The sequence below is a fragment of the Empidonax traillii genome, unplaced genomic scaffold (assembly GCF_003031625.1).
Source record: "Empidonax traillii isolate 1590-97213 ecotype Southwest subspecies unplaced genomic scaffold, ASM303162v1 scaffold943:size483155, whole genome shotgun sequence".
Lineage (NCBI taxonomy): Eukaryota > Metazoa > Chordata > Aves > Passeriformes > Tyrannidae > Empidonax > Empidonax traillii.
This window is the reverse complement of record NW_020956136.1, coordinates 110,267-127,944: the sequence shown is the minus strand read 5'-3', so window position 1 is coordinate 127,944 and position 17,678 is coordinate 110,267. Positions and strand designations below refer to the sequence as shown.

The following is a 17,678-nucleotide window of genomic DNA, read 5'->3' as shown; positions in this document are numbered from 1 at the left end:
TAAACTTTCCTTAAATACAAGAAACAGTGTTTCTTATAGTCAATTCTTAAAATATTTTCTTTCTTTGCTCTTCTGTGTGATTCTCATGATGTCAGTTTAATGTCTAATGATGGTGATGATTAAACCTTTCTGACGTGATGTTGTTTTAAATAGATGGGAGAACAGGATAGCCATGGATTTATTACTGAGTGTGAGAATTCATCTGCTCGTGACACATTTTGCTATGTTGTCGTAATTTATTAGTAGTCAGTTGTAAAAGGTTAGTAACAGAGTGTGTGAGTTCTGAAAAGAGAAATCACATGAATGGAAGCTGTTTCCTTCCTGTGTGCAAAAGGACTGTTACGCAATGGTTAAACTGAGAGCATCTGCCTACTTTTCAGATGGTAAAGCAGTGAAGGTATGAGTAGATCTAGGAGAACTGCATAGGGTGATGAGGTTTTGGAACCTCTAATTAGTGCTTGAAAATGAGTAAACAGTTGTACAGACAGTGGCGTCCTTTATTCATTCTGGGAGTAACTGAAAATCAGGCTGCATTTAAATCCACGTGGTAGAAACTTCTAAGTGCAAGACTGTCCCACCTTTCTAAGCTGACAAGTATTTTTACTGTCAAGCAACGTGGAATGAGTTAATCTCAGACCTTTATTGTAAGCTGGAATTGAAAATGTAGCACAGAGATTCAGCATTTCCCCTGTTCCGTGTTTCAGTTGTTACTCTGTACGCTACCCTGGGGGGCCCGGCAATCGTGCATGGGCTGAACGAGACGGAGGTGACCACCATCATCACCAGTAAAGAGCTGATGCAAACAAAACTGAAGGTCAGCAAACTGTTCTTTGTCTATTTCTTTCCAGTGTGTCTGTACATTATCATTAGATGGCCTGGTTCCACTGTACCACTGTTCCAATGATTTATTGCCTTTCTATAAGGCAGATGCTTTTGGAATAAGGTTTACGTACAAAAAAAGTGATGGTTTTAGGCTCCACAGTGACCCTGGAGAATGGGATGAGCAATTTGCAGTATAGAAGACCTGCAGTGCTGCCTGGAACACCTTTACAAGAAACTGCCGTGGTTTCTGAGTGGATTTAGTGCCTATAAATCTAACAATGGGAAGAACGGAAAAATTTATAAACTGTATGGAGAGCTAAATGTGATCATCCTCCTGGCTTATTGTTGGTTGTTCTCCCAGCAGAGAATGGCTTTTAAGTATAAAGATGGGTGATTGAAGAGTTAGAGCTGTTTTTCTGTGTGGGGGAAAGCTTACTAAACATTACAATAGCCAAAAAACTTGTCGCTTGCTAACCAGGTGGAATACCCAAGTAGAACAATTAATCTGAATTAGTTCCATCATTGTGTTTTGGTGGAAATGGGACCTTTCAGATAAGGGAATTTAATGAAAAACTGTGCTGTTGCTGGAAATTGAATGAGAATGTCCCAAACTTTAAAAAAAGTTACTACAATGACAATATATACACAATGCACATTTATTTCAACTTACGGTAAGGGAATGTATTTGTTCTGCTAGAGGTGATGATCATCTCTTCTTCCACTAGAACACTGATAAATGTTTTAGAACTGATGTTTTGCTTCAAATGCTTAATTAATAATTGTCCATATTTTTGCTAGCTGTTGCTTATTCTAAGTAGCATAGTTACCAAGGGGTAACCTAAGAATTATTGTGAGCTCATTATCATCAGTTTTTCTCAGTGTTCTATAGATGTGAAAAGTCAATTATCTCTACAATTCACTGCTGTCTTATTTGTGGGGGTTCATGAAGTAAAATACAAATCAATAAATGGTTAGAGAAGCTTCTGGACTTGTAAGTGGAAAGTTTCAACCGTTGCAGCTTTTTGAGCTCAAAAAGTTTATCCTCTGATATTGAAAATTCTGAGATGCTTTCTAAAAAGTGTACAATAGATAGTGTGGGTGTTGTGGTTCTTGTTTGTTTGTTTGTTTGTTTGTTTTTTTCTTGTTGGCATAATCCTCATTTTCAGTTTTTGAACACATTTTTACTTCCACAGGAAATCGTATCTCAAGTTCCACTGCTACGACACATTATTACAGTGGATGGCAAACCAACAATGTGGTCAGAGTTTCCCAAGGGTGTCATTGTTCACACAATGGCATCTGTGCAAGCCATGGGGGCCAAGGCAGATGCTGGTAGGTTCTCTTCTTTTTGTTTGGACCATCTCATTTGTTGTCCTACCCTGACTCTGTCGAGTAAACTTGGGGAAATAGCAGATCTCAAAATTATGCAGTGATTAACCTTTTCTTATCTGCCTTTTCTTTGAATAAAATGTGGGGGATTTTCTTTTTGTATGGTTGTGGTTGTTTTTTGGCATGTAGTTTTTTGGTTTTGTTTTTCAACTGAGGAAAATGCCTTCTCCACAATCAGGTGTCACATGCTGAAGGAAAAGTTTTTTGGATAAGCATTTAGCCCAGGATAGAAACTTGGAAAGCATTTTTCTGATCAGACATATTGAAACCAGATTTTTCAGGGCACACAAATGTGCATTTTATGACAAAAGAAGTCAGTTGTTTGTTACCGTTAAGTTTCGTGAAATTCACAGGTAGAAAAATGTAAAATAGCCATTTGAATCTGATAGATTAAATCTCAAGATTTAATTATATTCAGTAGTTGCTTCCTTCTGCTCTTATCCTTTGTGTTTTCAGAATCTCTTAACTACTGAAGGCACTTGAGTGTTGGATTGTATTTTAGGAGTAGGAGGGTGGTTAATCCATCTGCTCTTGATGTTCTGGGGAGTGGCAATTTTGCTCTCAGCATCGTTAACTCAGTTTCCTTAAAAGATGGTTTTCTGTTGTTGATGTACCAGTTTTATGTACTATTAAAACTGTTTCATACAACACCAACAGAAAAATTATGTCTGTGGTAATTCATTAACTCCTTGAGATCTGTTAATCTTTGTGGTGTGTGTGTAAAAACAGTGTCTAATCCTTCTTTTTTTAGTCTTTTAAATATCCCATGATCTGCACTACAATAAAGGAACATTATCTTTGTCAAGTTAACCATTCATAATCTCTGAAATACTATCATGAATTGTTTATGGTCAGGCATGTCCAATTAATATTAAGTAGGTGAGCTGTTTCTTATATTTTCTTCCTCTGTGTGTTGTTCATTGTGCAGGATAGGCAGGATTCAGTGAGTGGGAAACGATTAAAAATGTTTTCACGCTTCTCATTCATTGTGCCTGTTGTGCCACATGCATTGTGCATTATGCAGTTTTTCCTCTGAGTGAACACAATTGTTTTGGTATTTTCTTGCCCTCAGTGCAAGCATTTAAAAAGCACTTTAATCCAGTTAGAGCTGTTGAACTTCTTTTAAATATTTATAGGAATTGGACCTCACGTTGGCTCAGCAGTGCCTTGCTGCAGGTGTTGCAAATGAGGCAGCGTTGTTCCCTGCCAGGGAGCATGTGAGAAAGGAGCTCTGCACAGAGGGGATGGACCCTGCAGCAGCTGGAACCAGGGCAGCAAACCTTCCCAAGGGGGAAATGCTCAGTGACATTTTGGAGAAGCCAAAGTTCTGCTCAGTTTTTTTTCTGCTGCTGGCATAGCAGAAATGTAATAGGATAAAAGTCCCTCAAAGTATTGCTCAGCTCATGCAAAGTTCCTGCTCCTTGTGAAGGCATTTATGCTTGACCACAATCTTTTTAAACAAAATGTAATGGCAAGAGTCATGTGGTGTTGCATTGCAGTGACTGCTGGAATGTGTTAGTGTATCAGATCTCCCAGGCTGAGAGCCTCCCCGCATGTTACACGTTCTCTTTTTTTAACACAAATTGCAGGAATCAAACAACCATCCAGGCCTGTGCCCTCTGATATCGCGGTGATCATGTACACAAGTGGATCCACAGGAATTCCCAAAGGAGTCATGATCTCCCATTGCAACATAATTGCTGGGATAACTGGAATGGCTGAGAGGATTCCAAACCTGGGGTACGTATGAACCATTGCTTACCAGCAAATAAAGAAGCCATGTAGTTGCATAAAATTTCAGATTAATTACTGTGGAAAAAATAAACCTAGCTGTGTCTGTGGCACACCATACTATGGACTGATGTCTGAGGATCTTCCAGTACTGCACTAAATGACATGACTACTTCATGTGCTGTTTTTTCTCTCATCTTCTCTATGTGTGTAAGACTGGGACACAAAAGCCTGTGAGGCTACCTTGCTCTCGAGTGGTTGAAAGCTCCCCTAAGCAGTACTTCCCTTGGTTAGTGTTTAAATTCTGTGGTTTCTTTCTGTTTGGTGCAGTTTTTGATCTTGCCCACAGAGTTCCCTTTTCAACCATAGCACACCGTTAATTGTCTTGGGATGAGTAAACATCTCCCTTTGTTCATGCCTTGAGCCTGCAGTCCATAGTACACAACTTCTGAAACAAAACCCATATCATCTGAAATATGTTCTTAAGCTTGAGTTAATTCTTCACAGGGAAAAAGACATCTATATTGGCTACTTGCCTCTTGCCCACGTTCTGGAGCTGAGCGCTGAGCTGGTGTGTCTGTCTCATGGGTGCCGCATCGGTTACTCCTCACCTCAGACATTGGCTGACCAGGTACGTTGTAGATGTAAGTCCTTAGACTATATAGATTAAAAAAAAGAGAAAATTAAAAAAAAGAAATTACTCAGATCTCTATAATATTTCTCAAAAAAAAAATAGTACAACAAATCTTCATTTCTGCAGTTCATGAAACAGGGTGTTGGGGATTATGACTGATACTCTGGGCCAGCTTTAACTGTCAGAATTTAATTTACATAAAAATTACTGTTTTGAAAGATGTGTTCTGTCATTTTGTTTGTCATGTTAAAAATCTTGAGTATGTCTGCTAGTAAATTTGTTCTTCATTTTAGTCCTCTAAAATAAAGAAAGGAAGCAAAGGAGATGTGACTACACTTAAACCAACTCTAATGGCAGCTGTCCCGGTAAGTAACTGAAGGATAAATAATTCTAAAAATTATTTTTAAATGTAATGCATAATTCAATTTTTAACAACAAAATCAGTGCAATGACCATTTAAGTAAAAAAGGTAGATCCTTTGATAAAACTAGCTTAAAATAATAATTTTGGTATTTTTATGTTGGAGGTAAACATTGGTAAAACTATGTTGGAGGTGACAAGATTTTTCAAAGTTGGAATAGCTATAGGGATTAGATTCCCACTTTAATTAGTAATTTATTGATCATCATAGTGAATGGAATGGAATAAAGAGAGTTGGCAGCAGGCAGCTTGGGGTTTAACTAGTGCTCCTGCACAGACATTTGCTTTCCTCCTTGCTGTGATCATCTTGGTATCTCTTAGTAATGGAAGAGGAGGGAACCTGGGAGTCGGTTGTCACCTGAAATGTACTTGAATTTCTAGATCATGTTTTCTTTTTGTTGTACTGAATTTAGGGATTCTGTTTCTTTGAGTTAAAGTTCATCTTTTTATGTAACTAGGAAATTATGGATCGGATCTACAAAAACGTCATGAATAAAGTGAATGAAATGACGAGTTTCCAGCGGAATCTATTTATATTGGCCTACAATTACAAAATGGAACAGATTTCCAAAGGTTACACTACCCCACTCTGCGATAGGTAATGTTAACTTTATTTGTAATGGCATCAGAATATCACTTACCAAAGTCTTACCACATGAGCAGGACCTGATTTTCTTTTTGTGCTTTTCTTCACTTTATTGTTGACACTCTGAACATGAGCAAGACTAAATAAGTGTAAATTGAAACAACAAATCTGTAGCTTGTGTGATGGATTTAAATATTTACTGATATAATTTAAGTGAGTGTTATTTAACTTGAAACTGATCGGAAATTTACATTATTGCATTATTTTCATCAGGGACTTAATAATAGATTTATATAATTCTTGGTAAGATGAGAACTCCACTCCTGTAGAAAACCGTAGACTTCGTATTTTCACAGAAGGGAGACATAGAAAATCTCAAGTTGGAAGGAATCCACAAGGATCATTGAGTCTAACTCCCAGCTTCAGTGAGACTGAAGGATAATGTAGTTGAAAAACTTACACAACTTACTTGAATTATTTTTAGGAGAAAATTGCAGAACTTTGCCGTCTCATTAAATCTACGTTCTCAGACATTTAACCCCTCTTTATATTAGAATGTGGAAACAAGCGCAGAAAGCTTTTTGAAAACTTCACTGTGCTCCTTCAGGGTTCTCCTTGAATGCCATAGGAGTGTTTTCGAAGGTGGTGGAAGCTTTCAGTTCAGATTTAAAGGTTGGTACTGTCTCTCTTTGTTTTTAACCAACAAATATATATATTCTTATCTTTGCATTTCAGCCTTATCTTCCGGAAAGTCCGGATGCTGTTGGGTGGGAAGATCCGCATCCTGCTTTGTGGAGGAGCTCCGCTGTCGGCAGCAACGCAGCGGTTCATGAACATCTGTTTCTGCTGCCCGGTGGGACAGGGCTACGGGCTGACAGAGTCGGCTGGAGCCGGAACAATCACGGAAGGTCAGTGTCCGTGGATCCCACTGCGTGCTCTGATCCGTGCTGCGTATGCCATCTTTGATGGCCTGTCCCCCTGGTGTGTGCCTGCCACCAGGCATAACTGGGGAATCCTGGGAATTACTTGTTGTCGTAAATGCATGAGACAGCGGGAGCACTAATTTTGGCACACTGTGCTAAAGCTGGTGACCTACATATAAAATGGATGTTCTCATTAAAGTTCCAAAATAAACAGCAGTTAATTCTCACTTAATAAGATGCATGACAACGAAAGATGTATTTTTTTTTCTAATTGGTTTTGGTTAAATATTTTTCTGAAAAATGCTCTTTTTTAAAATTCTAGTTTGGGACTACACTACAGGAAGAGTGGGAGCACCTTTGGTTTGTTGTGAAATAAAGTTATTGAACTGGGAAGAAGGTGAGAACTCCTGTTTCTGATTAAATTGAAGTGCGTTTGTAAGAACTGTATTTTAATAATATATATATACACTATACTGGGTCTTGCTCAGTAGTAGTAATTAGAACACTATTTCTTGGCTATTTAGATTTTAAATGCTACTCTTGCCTATAAATTTTGCTCCTGGGAAGAAGAAAGGTAAAAAGTCTGACATACATTTAGGCGATTTCCTTTCACTGTAGGCTTTTATGTATTGTAGAGTAGAAATATGTAATACTTAAGGCTGTTTTAGGCCAGAGGGAAACCTTACAGTTTTTTTTTTTTTTTTTTAAATGTGAGGGAAAATTTTTTTTTTTTTAATTTGAGCCTGTGTGGAACTGATAGAGCGTGTTAGTACTGGCAGAAAGATTGCACAGAGGTGGCATTTGCCTCTGCATGTGTATGAATGTCACTGTTTGATTAACACACCTGTTTAATAGCTGTTTAGATGCTGAAAAGAATTACATATATTTCTTCTCTTGATGAACTATTTAGGCAAGTGGTAGCTTTGGCTAAGGACTTAATACAGTGTTCAGTGCTATATTTAGATAGTGAAAATAGTAGGAATTTTTGCTTTGTAATATGTTTTAATTCTCGTTAACTAATAAACCCATCATTTTAGGTGGCTATTACAACACTGATAAACCATATCCTAGAGGTGAGATCCTTATTGGAGGGCAGAATGTGACTGCGGGCTACTACAAAAATGAAGCACGAACCAAAAAAGATTTCACTGTCGATGAGAATGGGCAGAGGTGGCTCCATACTGGAGACATTGGGGAGTTTCATCATGATGGCTGTCTAAAAATTATTGGTGAGTTAAGTTCAGGTGAACATATGGATGTATATATACACACACATTTTTCAGGGGTGTTAAATACAGTAATTAACAACAAAAAATTCTCCATATCTTGGCATGTAGTAAAGTCCCCTCCCATTTAGCCCAGGGAAGTTCTGATATGTTAATGGAAGCTTGTTTGTGTGTTTTAGAAGTTGATTTTTGGTTACTTTTGAAACAGTCTTAACACTGACTCCATATGTTAGTGAGACTTGGGTAGTAATTAGAGAGTCAACTATAAGCTAATTCAGTAGATTAGGTGCCTTAGGTTGTATAGTTTTGTAAGTGTGGAATTTAATCAGTGAAAAGGTTCTTGGGGTAATATGTGCTCAGGAATTAAATAAGCCTTTTTTTAATCTTGGCATTCTTTGTAATATCCTTTTATCATGTAGGGCTAGGGGAAAATATGCTGAGATAAAGGTTTTAATACATAAACCGATGATAGTCTGTAGGTGCAAAATTAGGTGCTTTATAAATGACCTGGAGACTCTTAAAGTCAGAAGGTGATTCAGAGAGCTTTTAATCCTGAAAAAAAAAAATACTATTTGGTTTATTATAGGAGAAGAATCTTAGGTCCCACTGCAGCTGTTCTTGCTCTGATCAGATAGGTCAGAGAGCTACAGACCCCCTGGCCTGGTTGCACAAAGCAGCAAAACAGCACATGGTGAAGGAGGTGCTGCCACCACATCTTAGGGGGACGAGGCCCCGTCCTCACCTTTGTCTCCTTCAGGCTATGTACAATAAGATTGAGTTATTTGGGCTTAAGTTTTGGTTCTTGTTGTTGTTTGTCAAGTAACAAGTGTGCAGTTGCTCTTTATATATGGATTTAGGCTGAAATAAATAACAGAATGTCACCAAATTGTGCATTTTCTGCCTTGAGTGTCCGCACCAGCCAGCACAAAATGTGTCCTCCTAGCTAATACTGGATTTTGCATAATCCTAGTTGTCTTCCATGCACATGATGGTGCTGTCATATAGGAAATGCTGTTCTAAAGGCAGAAAATACATGGAATTTTAATGTCCCTTTTTTTTGGTGTGAGCGATGGATTGATAAAATACAGAATCTGGAAACCTGACTTTAAATGTTTCTGGTACATTCACCAAACGTGACCCAGCTTATCTTTTGGTATTTATAGATTCATCTCAGAAAAATCTAAAATTGTCATCTAAAAGTTTTCTGTTCTGTAATTAACATTTAATTCCTTTTTTTCCCCCCTCATTAGATCGCAAAAAAGATCTTGTAAAACTGCAGGCAGGAGAATATGTTTCTCTTGGCAAAGTAGAAGCAGCTCTGAAGAATCTCCCACTGGTAGATAATATTTGTGCGTATGCAAGCAGGTAAGAGGCAGCTGATACTTTTTACTGCTCTGTTTTTTGTCTGTCCTATTGAAGCCAATAAGGAAAAATTTTTGCCACTCATTGTGTGGCATTTTTTTAATCAATTGAAAAAGGATTTTTACATATAATACAATGGAATAACTTTATCAAAACTAAAACCTCTGAAATCTGTGTTTTTGTTTTTTGTTTCTCCTTTGTTTTCATCCTTTGTTGGAAAATGCCAATAAAAAATGAGTCTCTTTCATTCCCTCTTCCCCAATCTGAAAAGCAGCTGATTTCTGACTGCATTAATAACAGACATCACTCAAGCACTTAAGAGGTTATTACCTATAGAAGCACTAGGACACCTTATTTGTTGCTGTATTTAGTTGTACTTCAGAGGAAGGTGGTAGAAAAAATCCCTGACTGACTTGCGAGTTAAAATTACTTTTCTTTAACCCCTTTTCCTACACCAGCAGAAGCCTTGAAGCTTAAAACACTCTAAATACTATGCAAACACACAATTAATAAGTGATGATCATATGACCTCTCTGCTTTCTATATGCACTGATAAGTGAGACATATAAAGGCTCAAGCGTGTCTTAAGTTTGTATTTTTACAGTTTCTTACCTCTGAGTAATAGAGACTTACACATATAAATATACTTACATGTATAAATATACTTAAGGTTGTCTTTGTTTTCTTTGACATTGTGATGTTTGAAAAATCATTTTTGAATGATCAGAAATATTCTTATTTCCAGTTTGGCCAAAAAAGCCCCACTTTTGATAGAAGGCAAGACAAGCATACCAGAGAATTGCTCAGTGATAATAAATAAAAAAGTAACTTTGGGTTTGTTCTCCTGGTTCTCTGTAATTCTTGGGTGGCTTGTGTTGACTAATAGTAGTTCATCCTGTAACTTCAGTTCTGACAGTTTGGGATCAGTAGGCTAACATGCATTGGGCAAGCCATTGCTGAGAAAATTTCCATTATATTAATCTTTATTTGTGGTTTGTACCTGTTGAGTGAGTCTCTTATTTGATTGCTTTGACTGCCTGAAGTTACGTGCTTTCTGCAAGCACCATCTGTAGTCTGTGGAGAAGGAGCTTCCTACAGGTGGTGATTTCTGCTCTTCTAGGACTGAAGTTCACAAATTGTGTTAATTTTGACAGGTCAAAATAACACTGAAAGCTAAAATGCGCTTGTCAGACAGACACTTGACTCTGATAGACTGTCTTGACTATTATTTAAAAACAGGAAAACCTATGAGCAATTTTTAAAGGTAATTTACAAACAAGAGTCTAGATCCAGGACAAACAGAACAAGACATTCTAGGTTGGTTTTGCTGCTGCTGTATTTCTTCTCCAGACTATTGTGGCATAAGTAGCCACATCATACAGATTCCCTGATTGATTGTCCATATGCACATTTCATTGTGGGTATATGCTCACCTCAGCAGTTTGAGCTCAGAGTGTTTTGTAACAGTGCCTGTGACCTCTTAGATCCTGTCTCTCCTTATTCTTTGCCTGGGTGATCTCCATTGCAGGAGGAGTCCTTCATTTGTAGCTGTTCTGCCTCCCCCATGCAAAAGGACAAGGAGGGCAGACTTTTACAAACGAGTTAAATCTGCGATTTGACTTTAGATCTTGGGGTGCAAAGCTCCTCTGCACATGGCAATAGGGAATCAAAATTGTTTGCATGATATTGCTGCTTCAGAAGCTGTGTTGACTTCACAAATATTCAGTATGATAAGGAATAAAATGTTTGCTGAAAGGAATCTTGATTTAGAGTTCTTTCAGGTGAAACTTCTACTGCTTTATCAACACTTCACCAGTCCAGGATGCATTAAGTGGGTCTTGAGCATCACCTTAGGAAAATGAGTAGTTCAGTTACCTGAGAAATGAGCAAATGTGGTAAAAAAACACCCGAGGGAGTTCTCAGCAGGAGTCTCGAGATAAGGACCAGATGTGTAGCGCCACTGAATATCTCTGACCATAGGTCTGAGAGCTGTTTGTGGGTAGGAGTTCAAGCACAGCAAGGGAATCAGAATGTCTAGAGTAGGACAGACGTTTTGTCAAAATCTTTTAGCACGGAGGGGATGGCTAAAGTGGTCCTGGGGACCAAAGTCTGAAAATTTCTTCCTTCATGCTGTTGTGATGACTTCCAAGACTGGCAAAGCTACCAAATGCAAAAGATCCGCTGAAGGAACAGTGGTGGAGAGGGAAGTAACTGCTCTAGAGGGAAGATGAACTGTTCAGGATACTTCCTGAGACAAAACAGTGCTTTAGCATTTGAACTGTAACAAGTGAAGATTTAACTTCCTGAAACAGAATGAAAAGCTGCACGTTCCAGGAGCTGTGGTGTTCTTTCCAGGAAAAAGCACAGTTGGATGAACCTGCTTGTCCAGAACAAGTATACTTCTACTCAAGAGGCTGAACTTTAGGTGAATCAGAAAGTTCAGTGCTTACCCAGTCAACTGATTGTTTCTGTGTGCTGTTTATTCCTGGAGACACTGGTGATACTGCTGGACTTGACCTTAAGCATGTCAAAAGACTACAGGAACCAGGGATGCAAGAGGCAGAGTCATTTGTTCTGGGTACCTTCATACACAATACTTACACATTAGAGAGTAGAGCCTAAATGAAGCTACAAGGGTTCAGTACAGAATAGAGCATGAGTGTGCATGGGGAAGGAAATCACACCAAGGCAAAAGCAGAGGGTGAGATGCAAGCAGTAATAATACTGAGACTAATCTGAAATCATTCTTTAAGTACATTCTTAGTAAGAGCAAAACGGGAACGGTTTCAAGGCTGCCAGCAGACAAAGCTTGTGATGATGTTTGTAATGGACTCGTCACAACTGCTGTCAGAGGCCCGTTATAATTCCTGTCAGTAACAAAGGAGCAAATCATACTGTACAGGAACCAAAAGGGTATTTAGAGTTAGTAATTTAAAATTATCTTGGAGACCTTAAAGGATAAGCTACAGTAATCTCCATACCAGGGTTAAGTTTCTGTACGTTACATTAATGATCTGTCTGATGAGAGAGAGAGAGAGTTGAAAAGATTTAATAAATCTGTAGATAGCTAAGATGAGATAGAACTAAAGCCACAGTAGAGGATAGGATTAGAATTCATAGCAAGCTTGGCTAGATGGAGATTTGCTTGAAAACAGCAGTCGCGTTAAAGAGGGGAATTGTAAATTATACTTACACCTGAACTGCAAAAGGCCAGGATCAGAGCCACCAGCTGGTAGCAGTTTTGTTGGAGCTGACATCAGTCAACAAGTGCAATGCAGTTCTAAGAAGGTATGGAATAATCAGATGTATTGCCTGCAAGATGCACAATAATCTTTTTGCTTTACCAAGCATTAAAGAGTCTGATTTTCACATGTAGTGCTTCTGAGAAGGTGGACCTCTTGAAAAGAGTCCAGGAGAAAACTGGGTGTGTCTGGGCAGAGGACTGTGATATGATTTAGGAGGAAAGGGCACTGCTTAAATTCCTAAATAAACTTTAAAAAGGAAGGAAGATTAGAAAGGTGAGAAAGAAAAAAGTAACAGTCTGTGAATAAATAAATGGCTTCTGTGGACAAGAGAGGAACATCCGACTATTCTGAAGTAAGCTACAGAGAGGGAGTCAGGAATAGCCATCAGGAACAACTTGCAATGAAGCAATGGTGGTAACGCCCTATGTTTAAGAACGATTTAGACAGGCATCTGTTACATGTATCTGACTCTGCTTCAGAGCAGGTCGATTAATTAGATGATCTTCTGAGATTGCTTTCAGCTCTCTGGTTCTGTGAAGCGCTTTGTTAGAATGAGTAGAGCTGCTGTATCACATTCTGTTCACATTTTCCCTGAACTATACGCCATCTGAAAAATCTTGAATACCTGTTTCAGGGTGAACTGTGCTTCAGTGTTTTCCAAAGACTTTGAGATCACAGCTTCACATGTTCTGGGCATATCAGGAGCAGACAAAGATTGCCAACAGTAGAGTGAGCGTATGGACAATCACTTTAAAAGAGAAAGAGAAGTCACTTCCCTTACAGAAGCAGGCATTCTTTGAGATGTGTTGTGCATATGCTCATTCCACAACCTGCTCTCCAACCCCTCTTCACTGCAGTCCTCTACTCCTCTACAGTAACTGGGATTCTGCAGTTGAGAGGAAACTGAGGTAGGGAAGCCGCACACCAATCTTCATACCGGGATGCAAAACATGAGGAGAGGCAGGGCGCATTGACACCGTATGGGAACTGCTTCCCAAAGCTTTGAGCATGAGGCACAGTGGAATATGCATATGGACAGCACACCTTGAAGCAATCCAGTTACTGTAAGGTAAGTGGCTTCTCTTTCTACTTATTTTTAAGCAGGTGAAGGTACCTTTGTGTGCTATTTCAGAAATATTATCAGGTGAACAAAAGCCAGCTTTTGAGAGCAATGTCTCTGTATGAAGGTGCAAACCCACCCAACTTGAAATGTTATTTTTGAAGGCTTGTTTACTTTACTAAATCCATACTAAAGTATATTGTACTTCTCAGTTTCCATTCTTACGTCATTGGATTTGTCGTGCCAAATCAAAAGGAGCTCGCAGAACTAGCTCGAAAAAAAGGATTTAAAGGAACCTGGGAAGAGATCTGTAACAGTCCTGAGATGGAAAAAGAGGTACTGAAGGTGCTAGCTGAGGCTGCCATGGCAGGTGAGTGGCTGGGTAGGTGGTATCGACCTTGTGGATTGCAATATCTGTGAAACAGATAAGTATAGGCCCTAAAAAGATTTCCTGGAATGTGTATATTTCGTAGAACCTGTACAAAGTGAAATTTTCATACCAAAAGACCCCAACAACAAAACCATGATTTGCATCATTTTGGTTCATGGAACTTCTCTTACTGTGGCCAATACTTTTCCTCTTACTGAGGAAAGAATATAAGAACAGGACAGACTTAACAAGTTCAGTTTGTGTGTCTGGTGTTCTTTAAGATGTCCTGTAGTATCTTTTTGGCCTTAGCTGATGGAACAAAAAAAAAAATGCGTGTCATCGGAACGTGTGTCGTGTATCACGCAGTCTCACATGCTACATACTGATAAAGAGCTGAAATAAGCCTGTGGAGACAGAGGTTCTCCTGGTTTCCAGCTACTTGCATCTGAGGGATTTCCAAAACTAAAGCAGCATCTTTGCAGTTAGTAACTTCCAGTAGATTTTCCTTCCGTTAACTCTTATGTCACACTTGAAAATTACTCGGATATTCTTGTAAATGTATTAATCTCTGATGAGTGTGCTTGCCAACTTCTGTAAGAGGATCATCCTCCTGCCATCAGTGCTGTCTCAGCACTGCAGCAGACTTTTGCCTTGCCCCATGTCTGGAGTCCATTTATTTTCCCTGCATGGAGCATGTGGGCAAAGTTATTCTCAGAAGCTACTGTGATGGGAGAGCATGTTGGAAGTTGCTTTCCTTTCTTGTGTGGCATTAACTATTCTAAAGAGAATTAAACATGTTTGTAAAATTGATGAAAAAGAGTATTTGATTTAATCCTGAGGCATTTTTACACGTATTTATGTTATTTTATATTTGCTTTTGATTTTCACTCTAGTAACACAGGCGTTACTTTTAAAGTAATACTGTGCTTTTTAGTTTTAAATTGGAAACAAACAAACAAACAAACAATAACAACAACCCCCCTCCCAAAACCAAACCAAAACGCAAAAAAACCCCAAACCCCAGTAATCTAATGCCAGGGGGAGTAAAAAAAAGTGCAGGAAAATCTAACAGTGCCAGATTGCACAGAATAACTCTGCGTTTGTGTATGTTTTCGAAATTTAACTTGAAAATAGATGTGTTTAAGATTACTGCTCATCTGTTGAACACTTTTCTAAGTTATTTGTTTTTCTTCCCTTATATCTGAAATCGTAGCAGAAGCTCTTGCTAATTGATAGTGTTTTGTGCTAACACTTAGCACTGTTCTGTTTCAGGACAGGCTGCCATATGAGTTTAATTTCCTTCATCAGTTTAGGACTATTGGGAAAGAACAACACCCCTCCCCTATTTTTTCAAGCTTAAGCAGTATGGATTTTAAGGTTTTTGTTTCCAGATGATGAGCACCATAACGCTGGCACAGTGGTGTGTGTTTTGAGGGTGTCACTTCCAGGCACTGATGCTTTTCTGAAGTCAGGGAGCAGCACAGATACCTGAGCAACTGGGCTTTATTTCCAGTATTTCTGTGGAAACTGGAGAACAGTTACTGGTGGATCCTGTCACTGCTCATGACCCCACAGTTTATCAAAGCTAACCATGGGGCTTTAGAGGAGCACTTCATTCATGTCTCGTGCTTTTGTCTGTGAGAATAGGATTTCTCCTTTTGCGCTTCATTTTAGCTAAACGGTTACATTTATGGTTTGTATCCAAAATATTTCTCTTCACAGCTAATCTGGAGAAGTTTGAAATACCAGTGAAGATTCGTTTGAGCCCCGATCCTTGGACCCCAGAGACTGGTCTGGTGACAGATGCATTCAAGCTCAAACGCAAAGAGCTCACAGCGTACTATCAAATGGACATTGATCGAATGTACGGGAAAAATGTAAAATAATTCTCCCCTGCACCACTTTGCTACGATGAGCTCGGATCAAATAGGAAATACTTGAATTGCCTGTCTCAACTCAGCACTTGAGATCAACACACACAAAACCACCATTCCTCATTTCCAGCTTAAACTGTTATTTCCGATGACATCACTATGACGACTGGCAAGTTTAGTAAAATGTTACGGCAGCAAACTTGTGTCTGTCTCCTTTTTTTCCAGTTTTCTCTGCTACCTTGTCAGTCTGTGGATTTTCCCAGGTCTTTTTGGGAAACCATGATTCTGAAGCCTCAAATTTTTAAGCATTTATAAATCCTGTATAATGTTTTATTTGTATCTTTAAAATTTGGATGTATATAGAGAGAACTTGGCTATATAAGAAATGGTTATACTGGGGGCCTTTTTTTACCTAATTATTTAAAGATAAGGTATTGATGTTGTGACATTATGTACATTGAAAATGCTTGTAACAAGATAATTGCTGAACAGAGAACCAGGTTATTTGCTGCTGTGCTATTTTTCTGTGTAAATCCGAGGGAGAACTTGTTTGACATTCCAGCTTGTGTAATACACCTTCAATATGTGCCTAATGGTTATTTTATTTTTATCTGAAAATGGGAAGATGGTCATGGCACAACTCTGCATCAAGGCAGGTGTTAGCTAAAGCTTGTTTAATACAGAAATGGCTATTAACACAGCAGATGTTAAACCTAAGAATAACCTCTCAGATACAGAAACTCCTTTTTTTAAATAGCTCATGACCATTTCATCCAGAGTTGAGTAGTGTAGTGCTAATATGAACTCTCAGCGTTATTTTCACATAACACTTTACAGGTTGAACAGTGTCGTTTTTAGCAGAGGGACTGTAACAACTTTTGTCTTTTCTCTTTAGATTTGGACATTCCACTGGGTTTGCTCTTTATTTGTTTGTGAAAGTCTGGCAAGACCCCTGCTCTGCCCTAGCTGCAACCCAGACCTTCCTGAGGGGGATTTTTAAAGTCATAATGACAGTTATGTCCTCAGCTCACACAGTGCCTAGCTGCCCTTTGTGCCATTAAAAATCTCCCTTTGATGCTGTGTCATTTGTTTAGCACTTTTTGCTTTAAAAACAGGTATTTGAAGCATTTGTCAGCCAGAGTTATGTTGCTTGGTTTGTTACGCGGAATTCTTATTTTGGGAAGGAGCCTCAATTTTTGTTTCACTAGAGATACATGGATATTGTTTGAAGAAATATGTGGGAACATTTTTTTCAGTGAGAGTGTTTGGATTTATTTCAAATGTGAATTTTATTTTCAAAATATTTCTGGGAAGGATATTCAAGGTTGCATGAGAATGTGAAAAGGCATGCATCAGTCAACCTTGTGATGGAGCACATATTAAAATGGCTTTAATTTGGAGAGTACTCTTAATTTGTGTCCTTTACTTGTAGTACTAAAAATCAGGGTCCTGATGCACACTTAGTCCCCTGCTATAGTAGCACATAGCAATGCTGAAGGGCAGAAGCTTTGTTTGGGGGAAGGAGTTGCTGCTGTTAGTGTTTGTGACGTAGAGTTGTGGGAGGTATCAGATATGCAAATTATCCTTTTAAAGAACCTCTGAAATATTTTTTTAAATTAATACTTTCCGATGATTGTAGAAAGCGGTTTCATAGGAGTTGAAACTTATCAAGCAGGTTCCCCTGTACTTCAGTTTTGATGAAATGATAAGGTAGTTTGTGCTATTCATGGATTTCCCCTGCTGCTGTCCATGAAAAACTGGTAACGTGGTGAATCTTGATGTAAGTTATCAAATGGATATAGAAGCATCAAAAAGAAACTGGAACCATATTTATGAGATTACTGCCTTCAGATATCTAGATGATAAATGAAATGTTGAAAAATGACTGAAGAATCTGAATGTGGGAAGATTGCCAAGGCTGTAGGGAAGTGTCACACCATTTATTAGACATTGTTTATATTAAATATGTATCTGTTCTCCATCGGCAGCTTCTTAAGTAGTTCACACTCGGCACAAACTGTACATTGTTCAAATAT

At 38.6% G+C, this 17,678-nt stretch overlaps 1 protein-coding gene across 5 annotated transcripts in view; it reads left to right on the top strand.

Moving 5' to 3' along the window:
* ACSL3 (acyl-CoA synthetase long chain family member 3) overlaps positions 1-17,044 on the top strand; it is a 48,814-nt gene extending 31,770 nt beyond the window's left edge. For 4 of the 5 annotated variants that reach the window (XM_027903191.1, XM_027903194.1, XM_027903193.1 and 1 more), the window contains 12 exons: positions 705-814; positions 2,016-2,154; positions 3,801-3,951; positions 4,450-4,573; positions 4,870-4,941; positions 5,455-5,594; positions 6,318-6,490; positions 6,828-6,902; positions 7,543-7,734; positions 8,982-9,096; positions 13,611-13,768; positions 15,491-17,044. In XM_027903191.1, coding sequence (XP_027758992.1) covers positions 705-814; positions 2,016-2,154; positions 3,801-3,951; positions 4,450-4,573; positions 4,870-4,941; positions 5,455-5,594; positions 6,318-6,490; positions 6,828-6,902; positions 7,543-7,734; positions 8,982-9,096; positions 13,611-13,768; positions 15,491-15,654 — 1,613 coding nt within the window. In that variant the 3' untranslated portion in view covers positions 15,655-17,044. Of the gene's footprint in view, positions 1-704; positions 815-2,015; positions 2,155-3,800; positions 3,952-4,449; positions 4,574-4,869; positions 4,942-5,454; positions 5,595-6,317; positions 6,491-6,827; positions 6,903-7,542; positions 7,735-8,981; positions 9,097-13,213; positions 13,408-13,610; positions 13,769-15,490 lie in introns of those variants that run through there. The other variant, XR_003573428.1, reaches the window with a different exon arrangement.
* The last annotated feature ends 634 nt before the right edge of the window (positions 17,045-17,678 follow it).